We start from the raw sequence: 13,773 nt of genomic DNA on the forward strand, positions 1-13,773 counted from the left end.
ATTGGTTTTGTGAGCCATTTGGTTTCACCAGCCTCTATGTGATCATTAGATTAGAACTGTGCATTGGAGCCTGGTTGGGTCATCAGTGTATACACAGCTGAAGGCAGTGACCCCCCTCACTCCCTGAATCCATCAGTAGTAAACAGTTCAACAGTAAGGGGCAGTGCTCCTCCATCCATCCCTGGCTGTTGATAGGCCCGTCCCATGAAGGCATCTACAGCTGCTGTGAGGTCACGGCTGCGTCTTGCCCATGACCGGCCCTTTGAAGCCCTTCTCCCTGTCTTCCATAATGTTTCCTGTACCTTTCAGGGAATGGTATAAATAACTTGTTTAGGGTTGAGGAATCATCTGCCACTTATTCAAAGCTTCTGTGCGGCCATGGCATTGTGAGCTCATTACCTTTCACTGGAAAGAGATGTCTCTGATTAAGGCTGAGACACAGCACTCACCCATGGGATGAACATTTCAAAGACAGTTTGTCACTGTTTCAATGACTTCCCTTGCCATGGGTATTTGACCAGGTTTATGGCACCAAGTATTAAATTCCTCCCGTGGAGTGGGCCTGAAACACAAGCAGAACACGCGTGGTTGTTACCCCCTTGACATTAGTGTCACTGTGGCACAAATGGATACATCTTGCCTGGCAGCCCCTTTTGATTTTACATGTATTTATTCATGTGTGTATATGTGTATGCCCGTGAGATTGGCATGTATGTGGGAGTCAGAGACAACTATGGGAAACTGCTTCTCTCCTTCCATCACGTGGGTTTCAGGGATCAAATTCGGGCTCTCCAGCTTGCCAGCAAGTGCCATTACCCACTGTGGTGGTTTGAGTAGGAATGGCCGCCATAGACTCATGTGTTTGAATGCTTGGCCCACAGGGAGTGGCACTATTAAGGGGTGTGGCCTTGTTGGAAGAAGTGTGTCACTGTGGGGCAGTCTTTGAGGTCTCTTATGCTCAAGCTATGCTCAGTGTGGCACACAGTCTCCTGCTGCCTTTGGATCAAGATGTGGCTGTATATTGTTATATTCAGCGTGTGTATTTGAGGAGGGTCACACATACCATGGCAAACATGTGGAGGTCAGAGGATAACCTGGGGCAGTGCTGTAAGACCCCCAAAACCCGAGGGTGCCCAGCACCCCACGCCTAGGAAGGCAACACCCAAATCACTCACAAGAAACGGTCTCGATGCAATAACATGAGGATTTTTTTATTCCAGAATTCTGGGTTCCACAGCCGTTCACCAAGCAGGGTTAGAGGACCGTGGACCCCGAGTGCCCAGTTGCGACAGCTTTTATAAGTTTACAACAAACCCCACGAATCACAAACCGATAATTTCTTAGCATGGAGAGGCCACGAAGTGTGAGCCAATCGATTTGTACCACTCCATAGTTTTTAGGCCAATCAGTTTAAATTATCAGAGCCCACACTCAGTGGACCAATTAGTTTCCTATTTTCTTGGATGTCTATAGCTGCATGAACTCCTGCATAGGAGTAATGGAGTAAGCAGTTTACAGAAGCAAGATAAGCTTGCTCATTTCCAGTTACCTTATGGGGCCAGGATCACCTATTCAAGGCCTTTCTGCCTAGCTCTTAAAGGGCGGGCTCTGGACTGTGACCTTTTACCTAGTTTCTAACAAAGAGCACAAAGAGCAGCTCTGGAATGTGAAGTGTTTGGGGCTCCTTAGAAGGCTGGAGTTAGGCCGTATTTTCTATTCTTTCAGTGCCTTTTCACTTTGCCACACGGGACCTGGGGATTGGGCTCAGAGCATCAGGATTGGTGTGAAATGCCTTTCCCCACTGAGGCAGTTCACCGGCCCTCACAGGACTTTAAACCATCACTTACTTTACTGAGTAAGTTATAGTTGTGGAGAGATGACTGATGTCACCTAAATAAGAGATCCAAGGTGACACCAGGGAAAGCTGCAGGACCCGATATGTGTGCCTGTTACAGGAGTGACCAAAGTACACACTGTCACTTGTATCACTGCAAACATGTCTGACATCACCAAGCCCATGAGGAAACCATTATGCAGTCCAGCCCTGGAACACAACAAGAGACCAGGACTAAAGGATGCACAACTGGATCTTGTATTAGGAAAACTGCCAAGGACTAGCCTTGGTTTGGAGAGGGTTTCTAAGAGAAGGGGTGTCTGGGGGTGGCAAAACAAATGACTCAAAGTGGGTTACAAGCTGATGGCCTATGCTCTGCTCAGAGACAGCTTTCAGAGAGCTTTATCTGTGTGTTCTGCTTTTCTTGCTATTCTGAAAACTCTCTGGATATCTTAACACACTAGCAGATCAAAAGTCCAGTTTTTTATTTACATATCAATTCAGTCATTACACTAGGTTCCTTTTTAATTATCCCACAAATCAGCATCCCTGGACCCCCAGCCCCTTGATTGTTAGCAAGAGACAGCAATCTCCAGCTTATCCAATAAGATAGCTGGGTGGGACCCTGCCCTGGAATTACCATTCCTACCAGGCCTGGGCCTGGACCTAAACTTCCTCTGTTCCAGGCTGACCCTGAACTCAGAAATCTGCCTGCCCCTGCATCCTTTGGCTCATCGTGCAGTTGCCTCTATTTTTCTAGGTTCACAAACCCCCTCATATAATTCATATTGCATCTTTATATTTTACATAGTTGAGAAAGTATTTTTTTTTTTTGGTGTTTTGGATATGGTTTTTTGGAGACAGGGTTTCTCTGTATAGCCCTGGCTGTCCTGGAACTCACTCTGTAGACCAGGCTGTCCTCAAACTCAGAAATCTGCCTGCCTCTGCCTCTGCCTCCCAGAGTGCTGGGATTACAGGCATGCACCACCACTGCCTGGTGGGAAGTATATATTTTTAAACTCATGTTTTCAGCATTCTTTCCCACAGCCTTAAGGGCTGTCCTGAAGATCACAGCATTCTACCATTTTGCCGAGACATTAACACATCCTCACCTCCCAGACTCAGCTGTCTCTGATTATCATGGAGCCTTTAACCTTGGTGGAGAGGGCATTCCTCAAAGGAAGAATGTGAAAATATGTACATTATCATACAAACAAGCCTCATGGCCACAGCAACCATCAACACTCATGAGGCCCGTGCCCGGTGCCCTGCTGTCCCTGTTCTAAGGATGGGAACCGTGTCATTCTGTCCCTTACATGGCTGAGCAGAACTCCACCCAGAATGGCCTCAAACCTCTCACATGCTGGAACTACAGGTGCTCATACTGAACTTTTAAAAGAGGGATCTTGAACTCATAGAATATTCAAGAAATGGGGAGAAAGGGGGGGGGGTGTCCTTGGAGACACACACTGCCAAGCCTGAGCTGAAGTGTCATGATAGCAGCAATTTCAAATGGTTGGGGGGGGGGGGGAAGAGGGAGGGAGGAAGGGAGGGAGGGAGGGGAGGGAGGGAGGGAGAATGTAAAAGGATAAAATAAACTACCGGGCTAGTGAGATGGCTCAGCGGTTAAGAACACTGACCACTCTTCCAAAGGTCCTGAGTTCAAATCCCAGCAACCACATGAGATCCAACGCCCTCTTCTGGTGTGTCTGAAGACAGCTACTGTGTACTTACAGATAATAAATAAATAAACCTTTTAAATAAATAAATAAATAAATAAATAAATAAAATAAACTACCAGAAGAACTTGGGAGCCATCTTTAAAAGTAGACAAAGTTATACCAGAAACCCTGGCATGCTGGTGCACATCTGAAATCCCAACCCTCGGGAGACTGAGGCATCGGGAGACTGAGGCAGGAAGATCACAAGTTCAAGTCTGTGTATCTGAAAAATGGCAGAATAGAACAAAAGGTTAGAAATGCATCACTTCCAAAGGTTTCTCTCTGAGCCAGGTTCTCTCAAGCAGGGAACAGACTGGTGCGGGGTGTTTTGTTCCCAGAAGGCTGTTTGCAGCCACAGCCCTTCCTCTCCCTGGCTGTACTCGGTGAGAGGCTGTTGGAATCCGGGTGCCAGCACACTGGGCCCTCCTGCTGGAGGCCGGGGATCAGCCCTTCCTTCTTAGCAGGACAATGCCTGAGTCCGCACTGCTGCTGCCAGCAGGAAATGCCTGGGAGGAGCCTGGTGGCCCAACGCCCAGGAGGACAAGAGCTTCAGGGCTCTTGGTAGGCTTTCTATTCAGCAGAGTCTGAACCATGGCCAAAAGGCAGGGGCTAAGCTGGGGGGCTGCTGCTGGGCTCTCGGTGCCTGGAAAAGGGCGCCAGGACTCTAGGAGGAGGTGTTGGTATTCTGCCTAAACTCCGCCCCACACTTACCTGGCAACAGCCAGATATGCCCCGCCCCATAGACCTGGCCCACTATAAAAGGGGCTACTTGCCCCTCCTCTCTCTCTCTTTCTTTCTTTCTATCTCTCTCTCTTTCTCTTTCTTTTTTTCTCTCTCTCTCTCTCATAGATCTTGGCACTCTCATCTCTCTGCCCCTCTTGGGCTCTCCTCCCCTCCTCCTCTCTCCACGTGGTCATGGCCGGCCTCCACGTCTCTATTCTCTCCTCTCCTCTCCTCTTCTCTCTCTCTCTCTCTCTCTCTCTCTCTCTCTCTCTCTCTCTCTCTCTCTCTCTTCTCTCTCTCTCCTCTCTCTTCCTCTCTTCTCTCTCCTTTCTCTCTCTCTCTCTCCTCTCTCTATCTGCCTCTCTAACTCCCATCCTCTGCCCTGAATAAACTCTATTCTATACCATGCCTGTGTGCGTGTGGTCCCTCAAGGGGAAGAGGTGCTGGGGCATGGGCCCGCCTGGGCACCCCCTTCCCCCACACCACCGTGCCACACTCCCTTAACCCCCTTCTCTCTTTTTAAGCCCCCTTCATTGGTGCACTGGCCCTTCAGGAGGACTCTGGGAGGAGGGACGATGGTATCACAACTGTTGGTCCAAACATTCAGAGGTCTTCTCCTCAGGTCAGTCTCACGGACTCCTGGCTGCAGGTGACAGTTTTGACCCTCAGCTGACACCAGGTGCTGGAACTTAGGGAGGGAAAACCAAGACTTTAGATTTTGACCAGTTCAATTAGACACAAGCGGAAATAGCAAGTCGGCAGCTGAGCGCGTGCTGGAGTCTAAAGGGTGGGAGACGAATAAGCCAAACTGGACAAGGCAGCCTGCTAAGGTGAAATCGAAGAAACAGAAGGCCTGTGCAACAAAGAGACAGACAAGCCGCAGTTACAAACCCTCCCAGAGTCCGTCCACACGCAAGAGCCAGGCCAGCCTGGGCTACGTAAACCTTGCTTCAAAATTAAGCAAACAAGCAAGAGTGAGCCAGGGTGTGGCGGGGCATGGCTTTGAATGCTTGTTTGTTTGTTGAGTTTTCTTGTTTTGTTTGTCTCCTTTTTAAGTAGGAACTTTCTTTTAGATTTATTTATTTATTATTATTTGTAAATACACTGTAGCTATCTTTAGACACAGCAGAAGAGGGCGTCAGATCTCATTACGGATGGTTGTGAACCACCATGTGGTTGCTGGGATTTGAACTCAGGACCTTTGGAAGTGGAGTGGGTGCTCTTACCCGCTGATCCATCTCACCAGCCCAAGCAGGAACATTTTTTAAAAAGATTTATTTATTGTTATATGTAAGTACACTGCAGCTGTCTTCAGACACACCGGAAGAGGGCGTCAGAACCCATTACAGATGGTTGTGAGCCACCATGTGGTTGCTGGGACTTGAACTCAGGACCTCTGGAAGAAGAGTCAGTGATCTTAACCGCTGAGCCAGCACTCCAGCCCAAGTAGGAGCATTTTAAAGTTAGGTTCAGTTCTCTGCTCCAAGTCCCAGCTACAGGGAGCAGAGGGTGAGTTCCAGTCCGTGATGTCAGTGGGGACGTGGTAGACATGATTCCACAGTCATGCACTGACAGCTGCGCCTGTGTGTATTTGTGTGTGTGCCTGTGTGTTTGTACGTGTGCATTCAAGTGTGGCGTTCAGACAATATGTGGGGTCAGTTAACGTCTCCCTTCCATCAAATGGATCCCAGGATGGAACGCAGGTTCCGGAAACGGCTCCACAGCAAACACTCTCACCCAGTGAGAAACGCTCTCACCCAGTGAGCCATCTTACTGACCTGGTCTGCTTTTTTTTTTTTTTTTTTTTTTTTTTGACAAGCAAATTGATTCATATTCCCTCTTGTTTCCCCTCCCAATAGGCCAGACTGGTCTGGGACTTTTGATCCTCCTGCCTCAGCCTCCTGAGTGCTAGGATTAGTTTTATGCAACCACACATCTTAGGGTGACACTTCTATATTTATGCCTATGTGAGCATACACACGTTAACTAAATTAAAACAGTTTTTATTCTGGGAGGCAGAGGCAGGAGGATTTCTGAGTTTGAGGCCAGCCTGGTCTACAGAGTGAGTTCCAGGACAGACAGGGCTACACAGAGAAACCCTGTCTCAAAAAAACAAAATCCAAAAAACCAAAATCAATAAATAAAACAAAAAAACAAAAAACAAAAAAACAAATTTTAATTTGGTCCAGCCTTCTGGGGGGAGGGGTATGCTAAGCCTGAGGGAAAGTTGCAATACAGGAGAAATCAGATTTAGAGCTGGATGTGGTGTCTCATGCAGACCTGTAATCCCAGCACTTGGGAGGTGGAGACAGAAATCAAAAGTTCAAGGTTCTCCTCAGCCATTTAACAAACTGCAGCTAACCTGCCCTATGTAAGATCCTGTCTCCATAGTGGAAACAAAACCAATGGTGGTGGGCAAGGGCATGGAACCACAAGGCTTCCCTACCTCAGGGCCTGGCATGATGGTTGACGTGAGGAGGAGTCCCAGCTCTGAAAGAATGGAGGATGTCTGACTTCTCCAGAGACCCACACCCAGGGAAGGGAGGTGAAGCGACTCTTTTACGTACATTTGGTCGCTTGGTTGGCTAGTTGGTTTTGTGAGACACAAGTGTAGCCGAAGCTAGCCTGTAACTCTTAGCTTATAAAATATGTAATTTTGTTTCTTACCGGAAGTCCCCAAGATGAAGGCAACTAACAAGTGTGGTGTCTGGTAAGAGCCGGCTACCTGGGTCATGAACGGTGACCAAACGGCTCCTTTGATGTGCCCTCCACACTCCTGACCATTTCTCTTCCTAAAGATCCCCTCGCGATCGTGATACCAAGTTGATGATTATCTTTCTTCCCCCCCCCCCCCACCTCCAATCCCCCGCGTGCCCAGGGTTTCTCTGTGTGGCCCTGGCTGTCCTGGAACTTGCTCTGTAGACCTGGCTGGCCTTGAACCCAGAAATCTGCCTGCCTCTGCCTCCTCAGTGCCAAGACTAAAGGTGTGCGCCACCACGCCTGGTTTTGTGATTACGTTTCAATATATGGAAGTGGAGTGCGCGTGAACATTTAGACCACAGCGTTTCTTAGCAGCAGTCATCATTGTGAACGGCAGTTGCACAATCCCAGTACCTGGGAGGCTGACACTGGAAGTCTTTGAGTTGGAGCACACACACACACACACACACACACACACACACACACACACACACACACACCTTGGGCTACACAGTGAGCTCCAGGTTAGCCTGAACCACGTGGCAAAACCCTGCCTCAAAAGTAAATAAACAGCGAAGCCAACGTCACGCTGTGCTTGAGACAAACTTACTGAAATCGAAGACAATTTGAAAATATTCTAATGGTTTGCTTTAGCGAAAACCATCCGTTCACCTGAATTGTGCGGCACTGCGGCTGGATGCGAGCGGCACATTTCAAGGTTAACCCCTTTCTGGCTAAATCTAGGGATCCTGGGTGGCGCCAGGCGCGCCCTTGACAGCTTCAGCCGAGGGAGAGGAGGAAGCAGAGGCGATGTGTGCCCCCTCGGTCCCCCGCCCCACACTTCTGTGCTGAGCTTTCTCAGCCAGGGACAACGCGCCTCGCCGCGGGGTCCCCTCCATCCATCCCCCCACGAGCGCTTGGCCACGCCAGAATATTGTCTGGCTTGGGAACCCGGGCGAACCCGCAAAGGGACGGGGTGCTGGCGGGGCGCTCCTTTGTGCGGCGGCCGCGCGCGGCTCCGCCGCTAGGGGGCAGCCTGCTCCCCGCAGAGCCCGACAATAGGCGAGGCCGGGGAGCCGCGCGGTCCGGGAACTTTCCCCGGGGTCGGCGGAGGCTCGGCCGGGCCATGGAGGAGGGGGCTAGCGCCGCGCCCCCGCTCTGGAACTGGGACTACCTGGAGCGCTGCTTCGCCCGCCGCCGCGTCTGCATCTCCTTCGGCCTGTGGATCTGCGCCGCCTGCTGCTGGATCGCTGCCCACACGCTGTAATGGGGACGGGACCCGCGCGAGGGGAGGCGGGCCACCCGCGGGGGAGGCTGGGCGCCTCTCGCCTCGGCTCCTCTAGGGAGCCTAGGGGAAGGGGCGCAAAGGGGGCGGCCTGCAGGTAGCTCAAATCCGGGTTCGGATCTGACATTGCTCTGTGGACTGAAGCGGAGCCCTTTCTGGATTCCGCGCACCGGGGGAAGCTGGGCTGTGAGCCGGCAGCAGGAGGCTGGGTGGTGCAGTGGATGCGGCTTGGATTGGCTTCTATTGTCAGTCTTGTCCTGCTTGTTGACGGGCTTGAAGGGAGAAAGTGTAAGCCTTTCTGTCTCATAAAAGGAATGTTAGGATTAAATAAGACATGACAGGCAAAGGACTTAATAAGTGCTCATTAAACACCATTACCGCTCTGGCTCTGCCACCCAGCCTCAGGGAGCCTAGCAAGTCCCTCGATGTTTTCTGCTTTTAATTTACCCAAAGCTGGCAGTAGTGATCGGACTCTGGCCACGGTTTTTTGCTTTGTCTGCCTCGCAGTGGTTTGGCCAGGTAATCCCTGTAACCTGGGTTCTGTGAGAGAGGGTCTTCAGCTACCCTGTCCCCACGCACTGAAATCCAGAGACAGTTTCCAGGGTGGTGCCACCCAAGTATACCCAGACTGGAGAGAGTGTATAACATCCCTTTATCCTCACTCCCTGCAACGGGCTCACCTGCGCGCTCAGACTGTCCATAGTGGGTCAGAGACTCTGCAGTCCACTACCTGGAGACCGGAGTCCAGCACAGACACTCTGGCCCGAGATGCATTTCTCTGTGCTCTTGTTCCCCGCCTGCCCCAGAGGAGCCTGCTTCCTGGGTGAATGTAATCCTGCCGGTCACCCAGGCAGGCTTCAGGGATTGAGTAAGAGGGCTCTGCACGCATGGTCTCCTCTGTTCCTTAGTCAACCTATGCAGCCAACACCCGTGGGCCTGCTTGGCTCTGGAACCAAGGCTTACAGAGGTCAAGCAGTGTGCAGAGAAGGCCCGACTTCCGCCCTACCTGAGGCTAGACGTGCCTCTCTGTTCGTAGGACCCCACCACTCCTGACCCCCTCTCCCATGTCTGTCTGTAGAGAATGGATCTTGGGGCGGGGGTGGGGTGCTAGGTTAAGGTCAGTTCGGGAGTCCTGGCCTCTGAGAACTTGGTGTAAATGTCTGAGCATAGGGCAAAGCCCCCAGCAGGAAGCCAGAGGCCTACACCGGCTCACCTCACATCGTCACCCCAGGCTGCAGGGTCTCCTCTCTCAAATGCAAAGGTTGACATAAAGTGTTGCTAATTTGGGTCCAAAATCCCTTACCCAACCGAGTCTTTACTCCTTGAGTTTACATTGGTTTTAATAGCCCAGAGCTTAGATTTGTAGCTGACGGGTCATGCCCTGAGCATGGGGCTGACAGACCCAAAAATGTTTAGGGTGTTGGGTAACAGCCTTCCTTCTGTAACTGCGATCCTTGGGACTGATGCTCAGAACTTAACCTATGGAGTCAGAACCGACCAGACATTCTACCTGAGTGGGTGAAGCCAAAGCCATCCGGGTTCCTGAAACTCCGGTGTGGTGGTGACAGCATTGGTGATATTGCCAGAGAGGCCCTGCCCACTGTATGAGCCAGGTTCATGAAGGTGGCTGTAGGAGAAAAGCCAGCAGGTTGGAGACCTAGGGAGGAGCCCAGAGCGCCGTGGTTTCCCCTGCTTTATGAATATGCTCCAATTACTCAGCTGGAAGAGGCTGCCGCCCACTGCACAGATGGGTAAGGCGGATCTGACGCTAATTTCAAAGAAACAAATCGTCTTTTAAATTTAGGTGATTACCACTATAGTTAGCTGTGGTGCTAGGGTGATTTTAGAACTTGTTTTCCTTTCTGAAGATAAAACCTGAGGGCCGGCTTGAAGGGGGGAGAGGGCTTATTACATTGACCCTGCCTGATTTGGAAGAGGAAAAGGAAAAGAGCCTCCATCTCTCCTTAAAGTTAATACTGACTGTAGTGCAAGCTGGCCTCGAACTCAGAAACCGCTGCTTCTGCTTCCCAAGTGCTGGGATTAAGGTGTTTCTAAACGTGCGGAGGTTTGTAAAGAACCTGAGGTTCATGCCCCTCACCCAGATGTGTCTGTCTCCCCCTTTTGTAGAAGAGGACAACATCTCTGCAAGGAGATCTTCAGTTCCTGGCAGGGCTTTGTTCCATAAAATAAACCCAGAAATATGTGCTACACCTGGGAGAGGCTGTGTTTTATAGAACAGAGGAGACAGCTGCCTTTTCTAGGTGCCTTCTCTGGCCTAGCCTCGAACTCACAGCCCCTGTGTTATGTTCACGTCCCTGTCACCTCAGGATTCTCTATCTGAGATGCACAAAGAAGTGTGGCCAAGACCAGTCAGCCCTGTGTGCTGCGTTCTGCCTCCTGACGAGTCTGTGTGACACTGTGGGAGCGGTTCTGGCCAGGCAGCTCACGATCCAGGTATGTCCCACACGAGCCTGACTCGTTCCTCTGCTGCAGTCACGGCGCCGCTGTCTTCTCCCTCAGCCTGCAGAGCAGTTTCCCTCAGAACCTGGGCCTGCTCCTTTCTGCCTTCTGAAGTGCTCTTTCTCTCAGTGTCCGCATGGCTCAACGCCCGTCACAGCCTTCAAACACTTATTCAAAGTTACCTTCTAAAGCAAGGCTTCTGGGGCTTAGAGCGACCCCAGTGGGAAAGAGCACACACCTTCCTTCCAGAGGACTGGAGTTTGGTTCCCAGTACATATGTCAGGTAACTTATAGCCATGTGAGCTCCAGCTCCAGGGGATCCCTTGACTTCTTCTCCGAGTATACCCATACACATGTGATATGCACACACATCTGAGTATACCCATACACATGTGACATGCACACGCATCCGAGTATACCCATACACATGTGACTTGCACACGCATCCGAGTATACCCATACACATGTGACATGCACACGCATCCGAGTATACCCATACACATGTGACATGCACAGGCATCCGAGTATACCCATACACATGTGACATGCACAGGCATCCGAGTATACCCATACATGTGTGACATGCACAGGCATCCGAGTATACCCATACACGTGTGACATGCACACGCATCCGAGTATACCCATACACATGTGACATGCATACGCATCCGAGTATACCCATACACATGTGACATGCACACGCATCTGAGTATACCCATACACGTGTGACATGCACACGCATCTGAGTATACCCATACACGTGTGACATGCACATGCATCCGAGTATACCCATACACGTGTGACATGCACACGCATCCGAGTATACCCATACACATGTGACACGCACACACATCCGAGTATACCCATACACATGTGACATGCACACGCATCCGAGTATACCCATACATGTGTGACATGCACACGCATCCAAGTATACCCATACACATGTGACATGCACACATATAAGCATGCATACATTAAAAAAAAAAGCCTTCCCCTGTGTGAATCTTCCGAAAGTGCTCCAGGCTCCCATCTTCTGCTCTGATTTTTCTTAGCTCACCACATGGCTTAGTTAATTCTCAGTTGCCGTGGCAAAGCACCATGACCAAGGTAACACAGGAAAGAAAGCACTTAATTGAGCTAATGGTTTTAGAGGGTCAGAGTCCATGACAGCAGAGCAAAGGCATCGGGGCAGGAGCAGTTGGGAGCTCACGTCTTGGTCAGCAAATAGGAGGCAGAAAGAGACCCTGGGAAGGGCATCAGTCTTTTGATATATCAAGACCCGCCCCCAGTGACACACCTCCACCAACAAGGCCACACCTCCCAATCCTTCCCAAACAGTTCCACCCACTGGGGACCAAGTGCTCAGGTGTGTGAGCCCACGGGAGGCCACTGCCATTAAAGTCTCCGCAGTGAGTCACTCTCTAGAACAGGGACTCACTGCTGTCCTGTCACATCACACAGCTCAACAAACAGTTATTGTCGTTACTGTTTACAGAGCTGAGACTCAGCAATGGCCGCCCATTCCTTCAGGGGTTGGTGATGTGGGATTTGGTGCAGGGAAAAGCGGTTGCTAGTTTCCCCCAAAGTGCTATGTCCTTAAACAAAGGATCTCTACCCCTAAACACACATTCCAAGAAATATTTTTGAGTCTGACTGCAAGGAACTTGTGACTTTTGTCTTTGTGGCCACACAGGCAAAGATAAAGGCAGGCAGCCTTGTAGTCAGGACACAAAGTCCAGAGTTTTGAACCTGCCTAGAACAGTGCTGTGCTGTCTGTGAAGCAGACTCCCTTTCCCTTTGGCTAATGGGATAGAAGGAGGCTCTGTTCATGTCCAGCAGGAATGACTGGCTGGAGTTTGGTTAACTATTTAACCACATCCTTGGCACTAAGGTCCCCCTGTGTATTAAGTAATTTATTCCTGAATCTCTCCTATGATACGGGATGGTCATCTTCCGTCTGCTACAGATGTGGAAACGGAGGCACAGCGAAGCTTCTAGAAGGTCGCCCTCTAATAAGTACAGGGCCAGGATCCCAAAGTCACAGAGTGCACTCTTCCACTGATGATGCTCTTCTCTCTGACAGAGAGAGGACCTGGCTAGCTCCAGGTCCTGGTCCAAACACTGGCCACGAACTGTCTCTAGAAATCTAAATGCCAGTCTTTGAGGGTGACCTGTTGTGTGCCTGTTTCACAAACAGGGAAACTGAGGCTCAGGAGTATCAGTGTCTGGGATAGAGCGCCACAGAAAAGTCTGCCTGTACCACAGAAAGAGTGTAGAGTAGGAAGCAGAGGGATGGGTTCTCGGCCCATCTCTACTGCCAGGCAACTGTGCAACTTAGAGCCAGGCCTTTGGTTCTGTCTCCTGACCCTTCAAAAGATCCTTCTCTGAGTTGGTGGAAGGCATTGCCGAGCTAATGATATAGAGGGACATGCTGCCTCAGTGTAGCCTGGGCAGTAGAGGGGATCCCAGGACGGCAGTGTTGTGGTGTGTGTGTGTGTGTGCACGCGCGCACGTGTGCATGCGTGTGCTTGATCTCTGTCTCCATTTGCCTCCAGGTCTTCACTGGGGCCTACCTAGCAGTTGTCGACTTCATGAACTTCATGTTTACACTTTTTCCTGTCTGTGCATCGAAATCCAAGTCAAAGTCCGGTGAGTGCGTATGTGGCCGTCCCTTTCGCCTTCATTCTTCCGTCCATCCGTATACTCTGCGCCCATTCCTGAACCAGATCTCTCTAGACACAGGCAGAAGGATGAGGTGCCTGCCCTCAGCCCCATGAGCATGATGGGGCCCTAAACAGTTACTCTAGCGGGCACTTGGGAAACAAACTCACGGGGAGAGATGAGCTTAAAAAGATAAGAAAGCTTGTGACATCGGGCCTGGTGGCACAGACAAGCGAACAAAAATGGGGCAGGGCCAGGAGCAGTGATGACTTCAGGGGACACTGCAAGTCTGGGCGACCAAGCCGAGCTCCATTGTTTCTGGAAATGGATGGCAGAAACAGACGGGCGGGGCTGGAGGACCTGAGACAGGGTGGACAGGGTGGGGG

At 50.7% G+C, this 13,773-nt stretch overlaps 1 protein-coding gene across 3 annotated transcripts in view; it reads left to right on the forward strand.

Moving 5' to 3' along the window:
• The first annotated feature begins 8,037 nt into the window (after positions 1 to 8,037).
• The window catches only part of Tmem44 (transmembrane protein 44), a 35,492-nt gene continuing 29,756 nt past the window's right edge, over positions 8,038 to 13,773 (forward strand). For all 3 annotated transcript variants that reach the window (XM_052158258.1, XM_052158259.1, XM_052158257.1), the window contains exons 1-3: positions 8,038 to 8,241; positions 10,591 to 10,717; positions 13,282 to 13,375. In XM_052158258.1, coding sequence (XP_052014218.1) covers positions 8,105 to 8,241; positions 10,591 to 10,717; positions 13,282 to 13,375 — 358 coding nt within the window. In that variant the 5' untranslated portion in view covers positions 8,038 to 8,104. The remainder of the gene's footprint in view (positions 8,242 to 10,590; positions 10,718 to 13,281; positions 13,376 to 13,773) is intronic.

This window comes from Apodemus sylvaticus, chromosome 15 (assembly GCF_947179515.1).
Source record: "Apodemus sylvaticus chromosome 15, mApoSyl1.1, whole genome shotgun sequence".
In the NCBI taxonomy this organism is placed as follows: Eukaryota; Metazoa; Chordata; class Mammalia; order Rodentia; family Muridae; genus Apodemus; species Apodemus sylvaticus.